General features: G+C 37.2%; 3 protein-coding genes across 7 annotated transcripts; 1 reads left to right on the top strand and 2 right to left on the bottom strand.

Moving 5' to 3' along the window:
• Positions 1 to 3,276: 3,276 nt before the first annotated feature.
• LOC141586053 (F-box protein At4g00755-like) lies at positions 3,277 to 8,166 on the top strand. 5 transcript variants are annotated; one of them, XM_074407162.1, is made up of 7 exons: positions 3,277 to 3,519; positions 3,627 to 3,661; positions 4,542 to 4,726; positions 5,191 to 5,607; positions 5,690 to 5,868; positions 6,939 to 7,057; positions 7,174 to 8,166. In XM_074407162.1, the coding sequence occupies exons 3-7, from the start codon at positions 4,597 to 4,599 to the stop codon at positions 7,469 to 7,471; spliced, it is 1,143 nt and encodes a 380-aa protein (XP_074263263.1). In that variant the 5' UTR covers positions 3,277 to 3,519; positions 3,627 to 3,661; positions 4,542 to 4,596; the 3' UTR covers positions 7,472 to 8,166. The 5 variants fall into 5 exon arrangements, with proteins under 5 accessions (XP_074263263.1, XP_074263260.1, XP_074263262.1 ...); XM_074407159.1 differs by lacking the exon at positions 3,627 to 3,661; XM_074407161.1 differs by lacking the exon at positions 3,277 to 3,519 and having other exon boundaries at positions 3,543 to 3,661.
• Positions 8,167 to 8,441: 275 nt separating this feature from the next.
• On the bottom strand, positions 8,442 to 14,455 carry LOC141586054 (peroxisomal membrane protein 11C). Its single transcript, XM_074407165.1, has 8 exons — positions 14,337 to 14,455; positions 10,395 to 10,593; positions 9,975 to 10,049; positions 9,819 to 9,893; positions 9,439 to 9,519; positions 9,266 to 9,340; positions 8,926 to 9,099; positions 8,442 to 8,648 (listed from the first exon to the last, which is right to left on the bottom strand). Exons 2-8 carry the CDS (start codon positions 10,584 to 10,586, stop codon positions 8,613 to 8,615), a joined length of 708 nt encoding a protein of 235 aa, XP_074263266.1. The 5' UTR covers positions 10,587 to 10,593; positions 14,337 to 14,455; the 3' UTR covers positions 8,442 to 8,612.
• Positions 12,718 to 14,449, bottom strand: LOC141586055 (biogenesis of lysosome-related organelles complex 1 subunit 1). Its single transcript, XM_074407166.1, has 3 exons — positions 14,337 to 14,449; positions 13,296 to 13,471; positions 12,718 to 13,194 (listed from the first exon to the last, which is right to left on the bottom strand). The coding sequence occupies exons 2-3, from the start codon at positions 13,429 to 13,431 to the stop codon at positions 12,899 to 12,901; spliced, it is 432 nt and encodes a 143-aa protein (XP_074263267.1). The 5' UTR covers positions 13,432 to 13,471; positions 14,337 to 14,449; the 3' UTR covers positions 12,718 to 12,898.
• Positions 14,456 to 14,896: the final 441 nt, after the last annotated feature.

The following is a 14,896-nucleotide window of genomic DNA, read 5'->3' as shown; positions in this document are numbered from 1 at the left end:
ATTGAAGTGTATAACACACAGTTTTCGGAGATTTCAGGGTCCCAAAACAAAAATGCCCGGAAATCGCAGGTAGGTTTTCTCAAGTGAGATGAAGCAGCCACATAAATTTTGAGCAACAACTGAGGATATTTGTGGGTGCCGGAATGCAATAAAATCATCCAAAGCCAAAAATCGGAAAATCATGCAAAACCGATGTATACTTGTTATTTGTGCCTGAAAACGAATAGGGTACCTTATGAAGCGACCGCGGAGACATGGTAGAAAAATCCGGAGAAAAAATAATGTGGCCCGGTACTACCTCCTAACGACTCAAATCGAAATCTAAGATACACAGTTTTCGGAGATTCCAGGACCGGGAACAAAATTTTCTTATAATTGTACGTAATGTTTCTCGGGTCAGATAAAGCATCCACTGAATTTTTTAGGAGCAACAAACGACATTTGATGGTGATGATATACGATAAACCAGCCTCGACCGAATATCGGATAATCTTGCAAAAGCGATGTATATTTGTTCTTTGGGCTTAATATCGAATAGGCTACCTTCTGAAGGGATCCTGGACACTTGGTAGGAAAAAAAAGGAAGAAAAAGAAAGGTGGTTCGGAACGAACTTCTGAACGATTCATATTGAAGGGTAATGCACAATTTTAGGAATTTCGGGATCCCAGAACAGAAATGTCCATAAATCGCACAGACGGTTCCTCGGGTTAGATAATGCGGTCACAAAAATTTTGACCAAAAAATGAAGACATTTGAGGGTGTCGGTATGCAATAAACCAGCCTCGCTGAAAATTGGATAATCGTGAAAAAAAAGGGATATATACTTTTTATTTGGCGATGAAATCAAATAAAGTACCATCAGAAGCTGCCCCGACACGTGGTAGAAAAAATGGGGAAAAAAGAAACTTGGTTGTGTACGAACTTCCGAACGACTCAAATTGAAGTGTATAGTACACGATTTTCGGCATTCTGGCGTTCCGGAACAAAAATGTCCGGAAATTGCAAGGACGGTTCCTCAAGTTAGATAATGGGGTCACACAATTTTTTAGGAGCAACGGATGACATTTAAAGGTGCGGGTATGTGATAAACAATCTCGACCGAAAACCGAATAATCGTGCAAAACCGATGTATACTTGTAAGTTGTAACTTGTTGTTGGGGAATATATCAGATAGGGTAGTCGAACCTGACAAACTGGTTAACTAGATTGGATTTGGCTCAGGTTAATTCGGTCTGGATCAATTTCGGGTTTGCAAGAGTTCAGTCGAGCCGCGTCGGTTCGGCATGGGTTATTTCGGGTTCGAATCATTTTCGGATCAACTATTATCAAGTTATTTATGGATAATAATCAGTGTCCAGCAATAAACATTCGGGTCGACTTATATTGGATCGGGTAAGCTAGGGCTTGTTTTTCCATGGGTGTGGGCTTTTTTCTAAAGTGGGCTTTTCTTTAAAAGTATGTTGGGTTAGCTTTAATCGTGGGTATTTTAAAAAAGGAAAGTTCTCATTTCTTACTATCTACCTTCTATTTTTTACTTTTTCTTCAACTTTATCCTCTCATAACCGATTAAAATATTATTTCTTTTACTTCATTTACTTATTTTTCAACCCCACAGTCCCACACAGTATATACTAAATTAATCAGTTATGAGAAGAAAAGAGAGAAGGTGGAAAGAAGAAGGTTCATAACACTCCTCTTTCTGCCTATACACCCTTGTTTTTTGTTCACGGTAGTATATTATCTTCCAGCTAGTCTTGCTATAGACGGATATAACCGTCTATAGCTAAAGACGGGTCAAATAGCTTAAAAGTTGTGACATTTTTGGCCCCTACCACCCCACTTATTGCTTGTCCTATTAGGAATGTGGTATTGTATTTGACCCGTCTTTAGTTATAGACGGATATGTGCCGTCTATACATGCTTTGTTTTTGTTTTGAGTATTCAATGTTACACAATTACACTACATTTATTTTGTGATTTGGTGGCTTTGTTTTGTCATGAAAAGATAAATAAATGACACATGAAATAATCTTTTAATTTACTATCTTATAAAATTACTCCACAACTAGTTTAGATCCCGCGCAATGAATGTGCGGCATTTATAGAGTTTTTATTTTTGTATTACTTAATCATGCTAAATTAACAACTTATTAATTTTTCGTATTTCACGTCATTATAATTTGATATGAGAAAAAAAAATTGAACTGTAAAATTATTCAAGAAAACTGAGTAAAACTGAACTGCAAAATAATAGTGGTATCTCATTAACGTAATTGTTCATTTTTCTCGTTGTATTTTATTTCGAGAAAAAAAAATTAAAATGGAAAATTAATTAAAAAGAATTGAGTAATGTGCTGAAATGTATTTTTTTAAAAAGTATTTTTTTTATACCACAAAACTAATGATTCCAATTTCTCTCAAATTTTTTTATCATGAAAGTAATCAAAACGATTTATAATTTTGTTAATACGTAGTATGAGTCAAGTCATTCTGAAATAATAGCATCAATAAAAGATTTAATATTTTATAATTTTATATTATTTATATTTTAGTTAAAATATTATAGTTTAGTGTTTAGTGAAAATTATATAATTTGATGAAAATATTAATTTTAATGAAAAGAATTATATAATGAAATACATTATAATTATTAAATTTCCTTATTTAGCGAATACAATTAATTTATCAATAACTTCCTTATTTAAAAAGATGTTTTTTGGAGGGAAATTAGTAAGTTCACCTATTCTTTTAGTAGATAGGGGATGATTCATGTTTCATTGATTCAAAGTCGCCAAAATTTTGGGAAGACATAAATAATACCGCGAAAGTATATCACTATTCAGTAAGTCTCCCTTGTGACGGATATATCCGCCATAAGTTTGTGACGGATTAAATATCACCCAAATAGCTAGATAAGACAAAAATTAGAGTACCTAGGGAGTTACAATTAACTTGTCTTTATCAATCAAAGTGAGTTTTATTTGACCCGCCACAAGCTTGTGACGAATATTGTCCGTCACAAATGAGAATTTGTGAAAGCGTCTCATTGTAGACGGCCACTATTCGTCTAAAGTTATAGACGAATAGTGACCATCTCATAAAATGTAAGTGGAAGGGCAAATATGGGTATCTATTTTCCACCCACTTGCATTATCCACTCTCATTTTATGAGAGTGATCCGTCTACAGTTTTAAACGAACATTGTCCGTGCAATGTGAGAATTTGTGAAATCCGAATACTCAGAAAATCAATGTAAGTTTTTATATATTTCTTTAAAAAAAAAAAGACAACAAAATGCAAAAGCTAGAATATCTCAATCTCAATCTCAATCAATCAAGTATGTAACCACTAACCACATGTCCACAATGGCACAATCCACATACATGGAGCAATAAAATACAATCATAGAATATCAAATTATTAATTAATTGCTAATCTCCATTAATAATCTCCACTAATCTCCCAAGGTTTAACCTTTCCCATCATTCTCTCCTCTATTGCATGATTTAACACAAAAGGTAAACAAACAAATCTTATCTTCATTCCTTCTCTTTTGTCTCAATCTTTTTATTCTTCAATTCATCACATTTTATCATTAATTTCCCTTTCCTTCTTATTTTCTCAGCTCAATTGCAATTTCTCAATTCAATTTCAATTATTGTAGGTCCAATTGCACAATCTTACTTATGTTTTATGTTTATGTTTATGTTTTTTTTTTTTTTTTTTAAATGATCATTGATCAGTGACTAAATCTTGTAATTGTAATTATGACATGTTTTATTTAGTGTTTTTGGTAACCCATTATAATCATTTGAGCTCAATATAGCGGTGGCGGAAATAAGGGGGCTAGCAGGGGCGATTGCCCCAATAAACATCAAAAGTTGTTTTTTTCTAGTTTACTTTATTACATTATTACTCCTTTGTCTCAATCATTCATTTGTGTACCTTTTTTATCTTTCTGAGGTTTATTTTAATGAAAGGTAAACAAATGATTGAGACGGAGTGAGTAATAGTTTTCCCATGAACATTTTTGCAAATCCTGACTATGCCACTGCTCTCGAGTAATATAATTTCTTATGTTTTTATGACTAGTTAGTTACTGAATCTTTTTTATTGCATTCATGTCTTAGTTTAATTACTGTTTTGTTGATCTGTTTTAATCATTTGAGCTAATATAGCTATTAAATCTCTAAAGTAGAGTAATTTCTTGTGTTGGATGTTGCATGATTATGATTTTCTGCTATTTGTATTTGATGATTCGATAAATTGAATTCGCGATATAGTCATCTCAGTGTAAAGGGAGCCACAAGGATAATATGTTGCTGACGGGATTTGAACCCAGGTCATGAGTACCATCCCTAGTGACTTTACCAGCTAAGCGAGCTGTCATTTGCAATGTGTGTGGTGTGAGTGTGATCATAATGGGGCTGTGATTGTATGTTTTTTTGTCGAAATGTTGTGTAGCTTGATGTTTGAATTTTGACCGTTCTTTTGGTTTAGTTTTGGAGCTCAAATGCTGTGTTTTTTTTTATGAAACCAGGTTGTGAAATTATAGAATTCTGCTCCAAGCTAAGCGTTGATGATATACTTTGGTAATGAATCATATTGATTGGAATTTCTTAGACTCGCTCCCTCCTGATGTGAGCTTTAAGATTCTTACCTGCCTGGATGACCCCGGTGATATTGTCCGTGCTAGTTCAGTGTCCCGTATATGGCGTGATTTTGGTAAGCATTTTCTGGTTTGTGATTGAGACATTAATTCCAGTATTCCTAGCACCATTTACTTGTTATATCGTGTTGGCCATTTCTTTTATCTTTTTATCGGATGTATGGATCTTGCATTTTGAGGTAAATTTATAGACTTCGATTTTAAAACCTATAAATTTACCTTGACTTTGTATTATGTTTCGCTCTCCCTTTTGTTTTTCATTTTTGCCTTTTCTATTTTTTTCGCATCATTTTGAGGTGTGTGTTCACCCATGAACGGTTCTAAAGAATGATTCATGTCAGCCGACCCCAAATCATTTTGGGATTAAGGCTCCGATGTTGTTGTTGTTGTATGGATCTTGCATTTATCTTTAGAGGCCTGCTACATTCTGATTATTTTATCTATCGTATGTTAATCGTCTTAGGCCAAGCTGGCGAGGATTGATCAACAGTAAACGTTTTTTTTTCTTGTATTTTGGCAGTTATAGCAAATGGCATGTGCAAGCGTTTGTTCTTAAAAAAATTTCCACAGTTATCTGGCATTGCCGATGTGGTTGATACAAGCAAAACACAGCAGGAATCTGCAGACATTGGTAGCAGCAGATCTGCTGAATTGGAGCAGTTAAAGAAGGAACACAGGGCATTTGCCTCCTTAGCTCGAGGACTTGCTACTTTGGATGTGGATGAATGCCTCGCAGACGCTTTAAGTGCCTCAAGTACAGATAATTATCCTGAAGAGGGTATCCATAACACTCTAGAACCCCGGGATCAAATAGGGGATAGAGCTTCATACTGGTCGAGCTCGGGCCAAAGTAATCCTGAAGTGCCTGAGAGGCTAACTTATGAATTATTTTCTGACTTTTGTGTTGTTACTGAAATAAACGTTCAGCCTTTTCAAGGTGACAGTCCTCGTAACTTCACGCACTTGACACTTTGCGAAACCTCTATTGTTTTCTCAATGGGGCTTCTTTCAACTTGCAGCCTTTTTTCAAGAAAATTCTCCTATATACTCTGCGAAAGCTGTGCGTTTCCGTATGGGTTACAGGAAATGGCATGACGAGGAAGAGGAGGTGGACTTTTCAAAAGACAATGATGGCCATTCATTTACCGACAAACATTTTGTATGGACCTATACCTCACAAGAGTTTCCAATGGCGCAGGTTAGAGTCAAATTTTAATTGGCTTATCTTGCGATGTTAAATGCTAATTGCTTTCGTGGAATCTTGCCAGCTGACTCATTCTAGCCATTTAGACACGGGTGTCGCTAAATTACATCTCCCCTTGCATCTTTATTCACAAGTCCCTTACCTTCATGTTCCTCTTAATGGTATTTCCGGCCCAATTGCCACTCCTTATGGCAACAAAAGCGTGAGTAGTGGCAACTGCAGAAGCTGCAATATGTGGCAACTAAATTAAATAGTCCGTATAGTCTGGATTTTGAATCTGTACTTTTACCTTCAATGAAAGTTTTATGAACTAATTTCTGCATTATACAAATATCTTCTCTAATAAGGACTTCGCTCCATCCCCGATCCCCCCAATATCCTTCTTCTCCCAGGGAAGAACTTAAAGGGTGTGTTTGGATAGGATAAAAGGAGGGAAGGGGAGGGGAGGGGAGGGGGAAGGAGGGAATGGAAAAGAAGGGGAGGTGAGGGGAGGGGAAGGAGATGGAGGAGGTGATTTTCCCTTCAAATCTTGCCTATGTTGGTGGGGAAATGATTTGCCTTGTAGGAGAGAAATGGAGGGATCCATTTTCCCTCCCCTCCGAATCCTTCTACCTTTATTTGCTAACCAAACAATGGATTTCAATTCCTTCCAATTCCCTCCCCTCCCTTTCCCTCCAAATCACTCAATCCAAACACAGGGTGTGTTTGTATAGCAAAAGTGGAGGGAAAGGGAAGGGAGAGGGATGGAGGGGAGTGAAAGGGAGAGAAGGGAAGGGGAGGGAGAATGGAGAGGTGGAGTTTTCCCTCCAAATCTTGCCTAAGTTGGAGGGGAAACATTTTGGGTTGGAGAAAAGAAATGGAGGGATCCATTATCCCTCCCCTCCAAATCCCTCCACCCCTATTTTGCTATCCGAACAATGGATATTGCCTCCTTCCAAATCCCTCCCCTTCCTTTCCTTCCAAATCCTTCTATCCAAACAAGGCCTTAGTGAGAAGCTTGCAGAGTTGCAGACATCAAAATCAAAACTATAATAGTCAAGTCATTAACATATTCCCTTAAACAGGAGAATCGTCTTCAGAATTTCAAGCTGCCAGATCCCGTTCTTTGCATTGGGGGAATCATCCAGATAGAGCTTCTTGGTAGAGTACAGAAGCAAGAAATGGATGGCATGTTTTATACGTGGTTAGTTCTTGGAGGAACTTATTTCTGTTAAATGATTATGTTCATCGTCTAAATTAATGGCTTCTTATCAACTTTTTGCATGTCGAAATTAAAACCTCGCATGATGCTTGTTGCAGTGTGGCCCATGTTCAAGTTTTAGGGCGACTGCTGTCCCCAGTCTTCAGCGTTAATCCTCTAGAACCACCTGGTAGGTTCATACTGATGTTCAACCCCCAGGCTGAGTTCTACAAGCCTCGTAATATCCACGAGGAGTCGTCAGAAATAAATGTTACCCCAAACATGATGCAAAGGCATGTCGGAGGCTGGGAGCAGATATTTAACATGTTGCGGGGAACCCCTTGGGTAGAGGTTTATGACTCGGAGGATGAGCAGCACGATTCTGACGAGGACATGGTTGAGAATTTTGCTGCCTAGTTTATGTTTTCCCCGAAAATCGTCTGGTACTCCTAAAGTTTGGCATATTTCTCTTGGAACTCTGAGGTTTGTGCAGATGGTACCCTTCGCGTTTGATTTTTTATCCACTATGAATAATCGTATCAAGCGGTTAACTTTATAAGCTTTGTGCAGTTGACTTAGCCTTGATCGCTTTGATGGGGAAAATAAGTTGTAGGAATTCGGAAAAAAATTAACATGTTTTTATTCACAATATATGAAACCTAAGGTTTTTAACCTAGGATTTCAATTGAACATTTCCACTGGTCTTCCTGAGCAAGCCTCTTAAACCCCTTTATTCTTATACAGAACTAATTTCCTCTCCAAATCGATCAAGGTGACGTCAACTATATAATATAAGGTTACCACATAGTACGATTTTGTCACGGTGGGAGAAAACAAATCGTATATGTACCATATTCATAAAACTAATATTTTGGAAATGCTGACTGTTCGTTTTTTCGGTTCAATTTAGCCTCAATGTACAATAGTTTTCGCTTTTTTTTTTTTTCTTTTTTTTTAGCTTCAATGTACAATAGTCTCAGTCTTTTAGCGCAACAGCGCCTTTACAGCAACCGATCTCATGTGTAAGCTGTTGACAATAACCTCCGTTTGTGAGTGAGGCTATGCACAGAAAATAAATGTTTTCATGCTGTTAATAAGCTGATTAATGTTAATTCCTGGCTCTGGTTAGTCACTGTGTGAATAAATTTCGACAAGAAGCTTTTTAGTTGGCGATAAAGCAATGTCTGATCTGCCTAATAAAATCGCATTATTCATGAGACGCGAGCTATCTTATTGTGGTTCAACATTCAAAAGCCATATATGCAAAGGCGTGTTCTTGCAAACACGTGTTACGCTTTTCTCAACTCTGGCTATTCAAAACCCATCTTCATCCCAAATCATTAAAGCTGAAATTCCAAAGCAGTGTTGTACTATATACGAGGCAACATTTCCTTAAAAACATGTATTATTGTTATAAACAGGAAGTTGGAACTGAAGACAACAAATACAGTACAGGGATGCTTCTTAATTAACAGTGAGAATGCCACCCTATTATAATTTTACAGATACAGGCCTACCACAATAACTTCCAACACTTGAAAGACGAGACTTGATTCATTCAACATATCTTTGACTTGGGGCGAGATGGAAGCAACTGCATCAATTGAGAGACGACGTTATTAGCTAGTTACCAACACAAAACTCATAATTTATAGCTGAAGACAACGCTGCCAGTAGACTTTGCAACCGCGTTACAAATAGGGTCAGATGGGGTACAGGCCATTTCAGGTCCGACAGTTACCGAGTTTTTTTAATTTCAAATTAGTCGTCAATTTGAGTTAAAAGTCTACTTCTAGACATGGATAGCTACATATCTCATCAAGAAGCAAAGGAAAAAAAAAAAAAAAAAAAAAAAATAGACTGCAGGCCACCTGATAGCAAGAGATGAGAGATGTAGTAAATCCAAATGCTCCCGTGACTCGAGCATTGATTTTTTTGGGAGCCAACTGAAGAAGACCAGCGGCAACAACAATATCCATGGCAGCTTTAACCAGAGCCAGTGATCTCTCATTGTACTTCTCTACTTTACCTTTGTATTGCTCATTCTGCATTCGTTCCCAAACCAACCCGTCAAAATATAACTCAATTTAATGATGGGCGCACAAATAAACTTTGTAAAGAGAAGGAAATCTTTAAACTTGCATGCACCGTTTTTTAAAACTAAATACGCCTACTTGAGTTTATTCAGGGACAAAGGAAGTACACGCTTACTTGATGTTCATCACTGCCCTTAAGCTCCTTTTCCAATTTCTTCATTGATGCAGCAAGTCTTCCAAGCTCCCCTAGCTGAATAAACCAATTAGTAGTTAGTACACGCCGTTTTTCGTTGCTCAAGGATGCATTTAGGTTAGACATGGCTGAAGGTTGAATAGAAGAACACGAACCTCGACTAAAGTAGAGCAGACAGATGAGCTCATCCAACAATAAAGAGATATCTTCCCAATCACGTCAGTCTTCTCCTTGTTCTATCAACCATTAACAACGACAATTAAGAGTCACACAATAAGCATTTTGGACTGCGGAAGATTTTATAAAAGGTTGAGCAGAAGCCGGAGCCCCTCAAGTCTCATCCCCCAATTATCTTGGTTATGTAGTAATTATATTCTACGGAGGACAAGATTTAAGCCCGACTTCAAAATTCAATCAAGACCATCCCCTCACCACACACGCACAATTTTTTTGGCAAGGATTCAAGCCTGATCCTGCTCAGTTTTTTATTAAAATCTGCGACTGCTGTTGAACAGAGAGAGATAAGATCACAGACCTGATAGATGCCGCTTCTACCAAGCCAAACAATTTGGTCAAGGAACAGAAATGTGGACAGTAGGGCATTTTTGGACTGGAATGTGAAAAGAAAAATCAGATCTTTTAGTCAATAAATTGATCACCATGAAATAAAAAATCACGGGGCTCAAAATACCTTTCCAAGTAAAACAAGGGGAAGAGGAGTTCCAGCGGGAGTCGGGCTAATAAGGGCGTGCAAATCATTAACAAACTGCAACACAAAAAGCCAATACATAAGTCATCTTTATGGCTTTACTGTAAAACCCGAAATGAAAGAAAAGTGAGCCATAGCGGATCAAAATCTTTCTTGAGCATTCCAGTTCCCAAATACAGTTGCCTCAGTTGATTTTGTTGGTCAGATGATGTCTAATTTACCCGATATTTGCTCACAATAAATAATTCTTACAAATTTTTAAAATAATAATATGAATATATTAAATTTCCAATTTATAAGTGGAGAAATATGGTCAAAGTTGACATAAGTGACCAGCAAAATAAAAAGGGAACGATAAATTTGAAGCGGGGGTTCTAGCTAGAAACTATTTTCAAGACTAACCTTGAAGAGACGGAAGACTTTTCTGGCCAAACTGGTTGATTTGTCAACATTTTGAGCAGTACCAGGCTCTCCATTACTAACAAATTTGGAGCCATACTGGATTGCTCTGCATAACTTATCCCTAGCTTCTGCTTTGTTCAAATATAGGACCAAAAGACCAAGTTCGGCCCTTGGAACATCTAGGAGACTCATATTTTATCTGCAATACAGCGCCTATAAAGTCAACGTATTGCCAGGAAAACCACAGAGTACTCCATAACTAACAAGATTATAGACAAAAATTGAAACAAGTTCGGAGCCAACGGTAACAATACAGAATTTTCACCCTAAATTTAAGGTCATAATGTGAGCTAAATATTACCATGTACAACTTGAGGAGCATGGTAAGAAAACCCAACACAAAATAATTCAGTAAATGAGTAGAACTCATATGTGAAACCAAAATTTTCCAACAAGAAAACATCACATTTCCTGCAAATGCATGACAGAAAAACAGATTAAAACTATCTTTCAGTGCTATGTATCCCGCCAGTTGCAATTGAAATCCTATACCCCGTTTACAATCTCTAGCAATGTCAAGCTTATGCAAACCAATCCCCCGCTTACAATCTATAGCCAATAAATCTCTCATCTTTGGTCAAGGTCGAAGAGATACGACACTACCACTAGGGAAATATCAAAACACCCATATGCCACCAGGCCCACCACACGTACCACCTCAAGGCTTTTAAAAGGTCCAAACTTTCAATTAAAGAAAGATCAAAGTGACTGAAATACCAGCCAATAAAGACGGTTGTAATATCAATATCACCAAATTTTAAAAAATTTACACGCCTTCCATTCACCTATCAAGACTAATCACTTCTTATCCAACTCACAGCATTGAAATATGAATCTCGGAATCATTCCGGAAAAAAAAAACAAAAAAAAATCTTTGTACAGAACATTAATATTTTATCATATTCATAAAGTCATCTGATAATCCGGGCTTAACAACTCTTTCTCAAGTTGCCAACTAAACCCCAGTGAATCCTAATAACCAAACTCCACACCACAGAGAAACATGTAGCTTAAGCTAAGAAAATCCATGTTTGAAGAAACAACAAACCACATCATTTGTAGTCAAATTACATGAAGCCAATTCATTAAGAATCACAATCACCAAACAAAAATTCATAAACAAAGCAAAATGCTAAATATTGCGACAAACCTAAAAGAAAACTGCGACAACCCTCAAAATATCTATTCACTCATATAAAATGATATTTTTATACGATATGCCTAATTAAACATGCAAGGGACAATTCACGAATTTTTGTTCCAAAGCGCCTTACATTCACTTATTGTAATACCATTTAATTCAAACTTAGAGTCAACCCTCATATCCATACACTCATGGGACATAATGTTTCAGTTCTCAGTCCTGCAAGGTTTCTGCCGTTGAAGTAGATCCGGTAGAGTGTCAATCAAAACAGGTGCATGGTCCAAGATTAGGATTGGTAAGTGTTACCGTCGTGTTGGCCCAATCAATGGCCCGATCGACCAGTCATCTGAACCATACACCTTATCTAATCTTCCTTAAACTTGTTCTCCATTCTTCCTATTTCCCACCTTGTAAAGTTTAAATCCTTAAAAGAGACCCACCACATACATCTAGTCTTCTTTTTATATGATACGACATTACCTGTGCGCCAGCTTCCAATTGTGGATAAAATGAAGCCACTGAGCGAGTACTGATTTCCAGAGAGTACATCCCACAGATGATTATCTTGGTTGAAGTCCTCGATAAGTAAAAACTGGTTATCAAAGTACGCTATCATGACCAAAGACGGTACCAAACTTTACTTTTTTGCATGACATGGCTAGTCTTTTAAAGAGACACAAGTACCACCGATTACCAAAAGAGCTGTTTGCAAAGAGTATTATGAAGTTAGAGAACCTACCAGCAAACAATCCTTCCTCCAACCTAACCATAGGCCACCCTTCGCACCATTATCATCTACACTATCACAACTGTCGAAACCAAGTGACCTAAGCAGTATTAGGACTTATACCTATACAGCAGTTAGTCTCACATAATAAAATCTATATTATTAATAGTAGCTAAAAGGACCCTAGTTTTAGTAATTGCAAAGGTCATAAGGTCTTTCACCCCCCTGCAATTCCAACAAATGCCTCGCATTGCACTGGACGAGTTCGTCATGGCAGGCTTTTATTACCAAGCAAATAAGAGAACCAGGGAGTCAACATGGAGATCCACAAGACATCAGAACCACGGAGAAATCACAGAAGAATTTGTACAAGACGACTTACGATGAAGAAGTCCATCAAAAAAACCAGTGAAATTTAATAATATAAATATTGCAAAGGCAAAAGGAGCTGTCCATGAATGTACATAAACACACTGGAGATAAAGAGTAAGGAGTAGCTGGGATGTCTGGATACATGATCGTTGATACTCAAATCAACGTAACACACTAGACTACATAAAGAATGTAAGGAAATCAAGATTGGTGAATATTGCGGATGGCAGCAGTGATGTTATGACAGTCAAAAAGCATGACATTAATCCAGTTTTCAAAATCCCCGATTTCCTTGACGGCATCATTGAGAGCACGGGAAGCAGTCAGCCATTGATGGGTCTGCTTGTGGAAACGAGCCACAGAAACAGAGAGAGATCGAATTTCCATTTCGATCTGCTTCTCATTGAGGAAGCATTCTTCCACCCCACCGTTCACTGCCTCAACCAAAACTTCCGACACTCGCGTTCCCGCCCTTATTGCCTCCTTCTTTGCCATCTCTGCCGATTTTTTATCATACTATCAGTAACCAATCTACTACACAAAAACGCAGCACCCATTCTCTTTCAATTAATACGAATATAAGGGTATGCGAACAAACCCGTTTGGTGACGAAGAGACGCCGCAGAGATGTTATGTTGATGAAGCATATCCGCTAGGGAGGCTTCAAGTCCATCAATCCCCTCTTTTCTTTGCGTTGACGCCACTCCACGCCCCATCACCGCTGTTGACGACATCTTACTCTCCCCTTAGTTCTCACGGTGAAGAGAATATATGCTGAGGAAGAAAGAGGAGCATAACCGGGCTATTTAAGTTCCTTTCTAGGATTACTAAAAACGATTTTTGGCATCTGACCCGAGTATGCGTTATTTAAAGCGGTCTCACTAATGATAAAAGAACCAAGATATAAAGTAGTAACGATCACCATTGTTGGTAACATGGTGACCATCAATAGGAAAACGATCACCATCTAAGACGGTCGTTGATCGTACAAAGATGGTCATTAATAACAGATAAGAATTGAACTTAATTTCTAAATATAATGGTTCTACAATAAGTTAGTTAGCGTAAGGCGGGTTTACACAAGAATCCATGATTCGACCATGCCAGGGTTAATTAAGCATATCATATCATATAAATTGTGTACATTAAATAACTTCATATGATAATCCTGACTTAAAAAGGGCTTCTTCCAAAATTCCAACCAAAACCCAACAACCACCAAGTCACATAGAAACACATAAGATCATCACATCACAGAAGTATATCGTAAAACGGGTTCTTTGATAACTACTCCTACACTAATATGGGCATGATTCTCTTGTAATTCGGATCCGTTTTACACAATCTTTGTGTAAAACCGCTTCACACAAGACTAATTGTACAATTATTAGCTATGAAAAATCAACAGCTAAAAAATACCCAAATCTGCATAATTTATAGTCAACTTAAATAAAGCAAAATCACAAGATTCACAATCACAAACCAAAAGAATTCATAAACAAAGCCAAAAGTTAGATTCTTATAACAACCCACAAAACTAAAACATTAAATTATACTTACCAAGATTAAATATTTAATAAAAACAAAGATAAATTGAGGGTTTTTCAAATTAAAGGTAAAATAAAGAAGCAAAATTTACCTGGAAGTAAGAAGAAGTTTGTTGATCACTTGATCCTTATCTTTCTCAAGTGAAGAGTTTTATCGGAATTGATAAGTGTTTGTTTGGTCCTCTTTTCTCCTCTCTAATAAAAATCTGTCTTTCTTCTTCTTTTTTGTTTTTTTCACTTCCTTTACCCGTTGCCTTGTTGGAATGGACCTGAGGTGGCAATTGGGTCGGTCGATTTGGGTCGGATTAAATCGGGTCGGGTTATATTGGATTCGGGTCATTCCAACTGGTTTTCAACTTTTCATTCAATATTTGATCGGGTCATTGGGGTCGATTATGGATTGTTATATCTCGAGTTTTTGAGTTTGTTGGGTTAATATCACTTAATAATGAGTCGGGTTGAGTTACCACCGAGGGACGGGTTTTAGTAAAAAATAATTCATCATGGGGAATTCGGGATGTATTTCTCTTATGTGTTGGAATATTTATAGCGATAATTTCATGTTTGACTTTTTTTACACACGTTTTTTTTAAGTAAAAAATTTGTGACAAGTGTCGACTTGACTAGTATTATTGTCAATTGTCATGTTTAT

This window comes from Silene latifolia, chromosome 6 (genome assembly GCF_048544455.1).
Source record: "Silene latifolia isolate original U9 population chromosome 6, ASM4854445v1, whole genome shotgun sequence".
NCBI lineage: Eukaryota > Viridiplantae > Streptophyta > Magnoliopsida > Caryophyllales > Caryophyllaceae > Silene > Silene latifolia.
The sequence above is the reverse complement of the archived record's forward strand: the minus strand, read 5'-3'. Positions and strand labels throughout refer to the sequence as shown.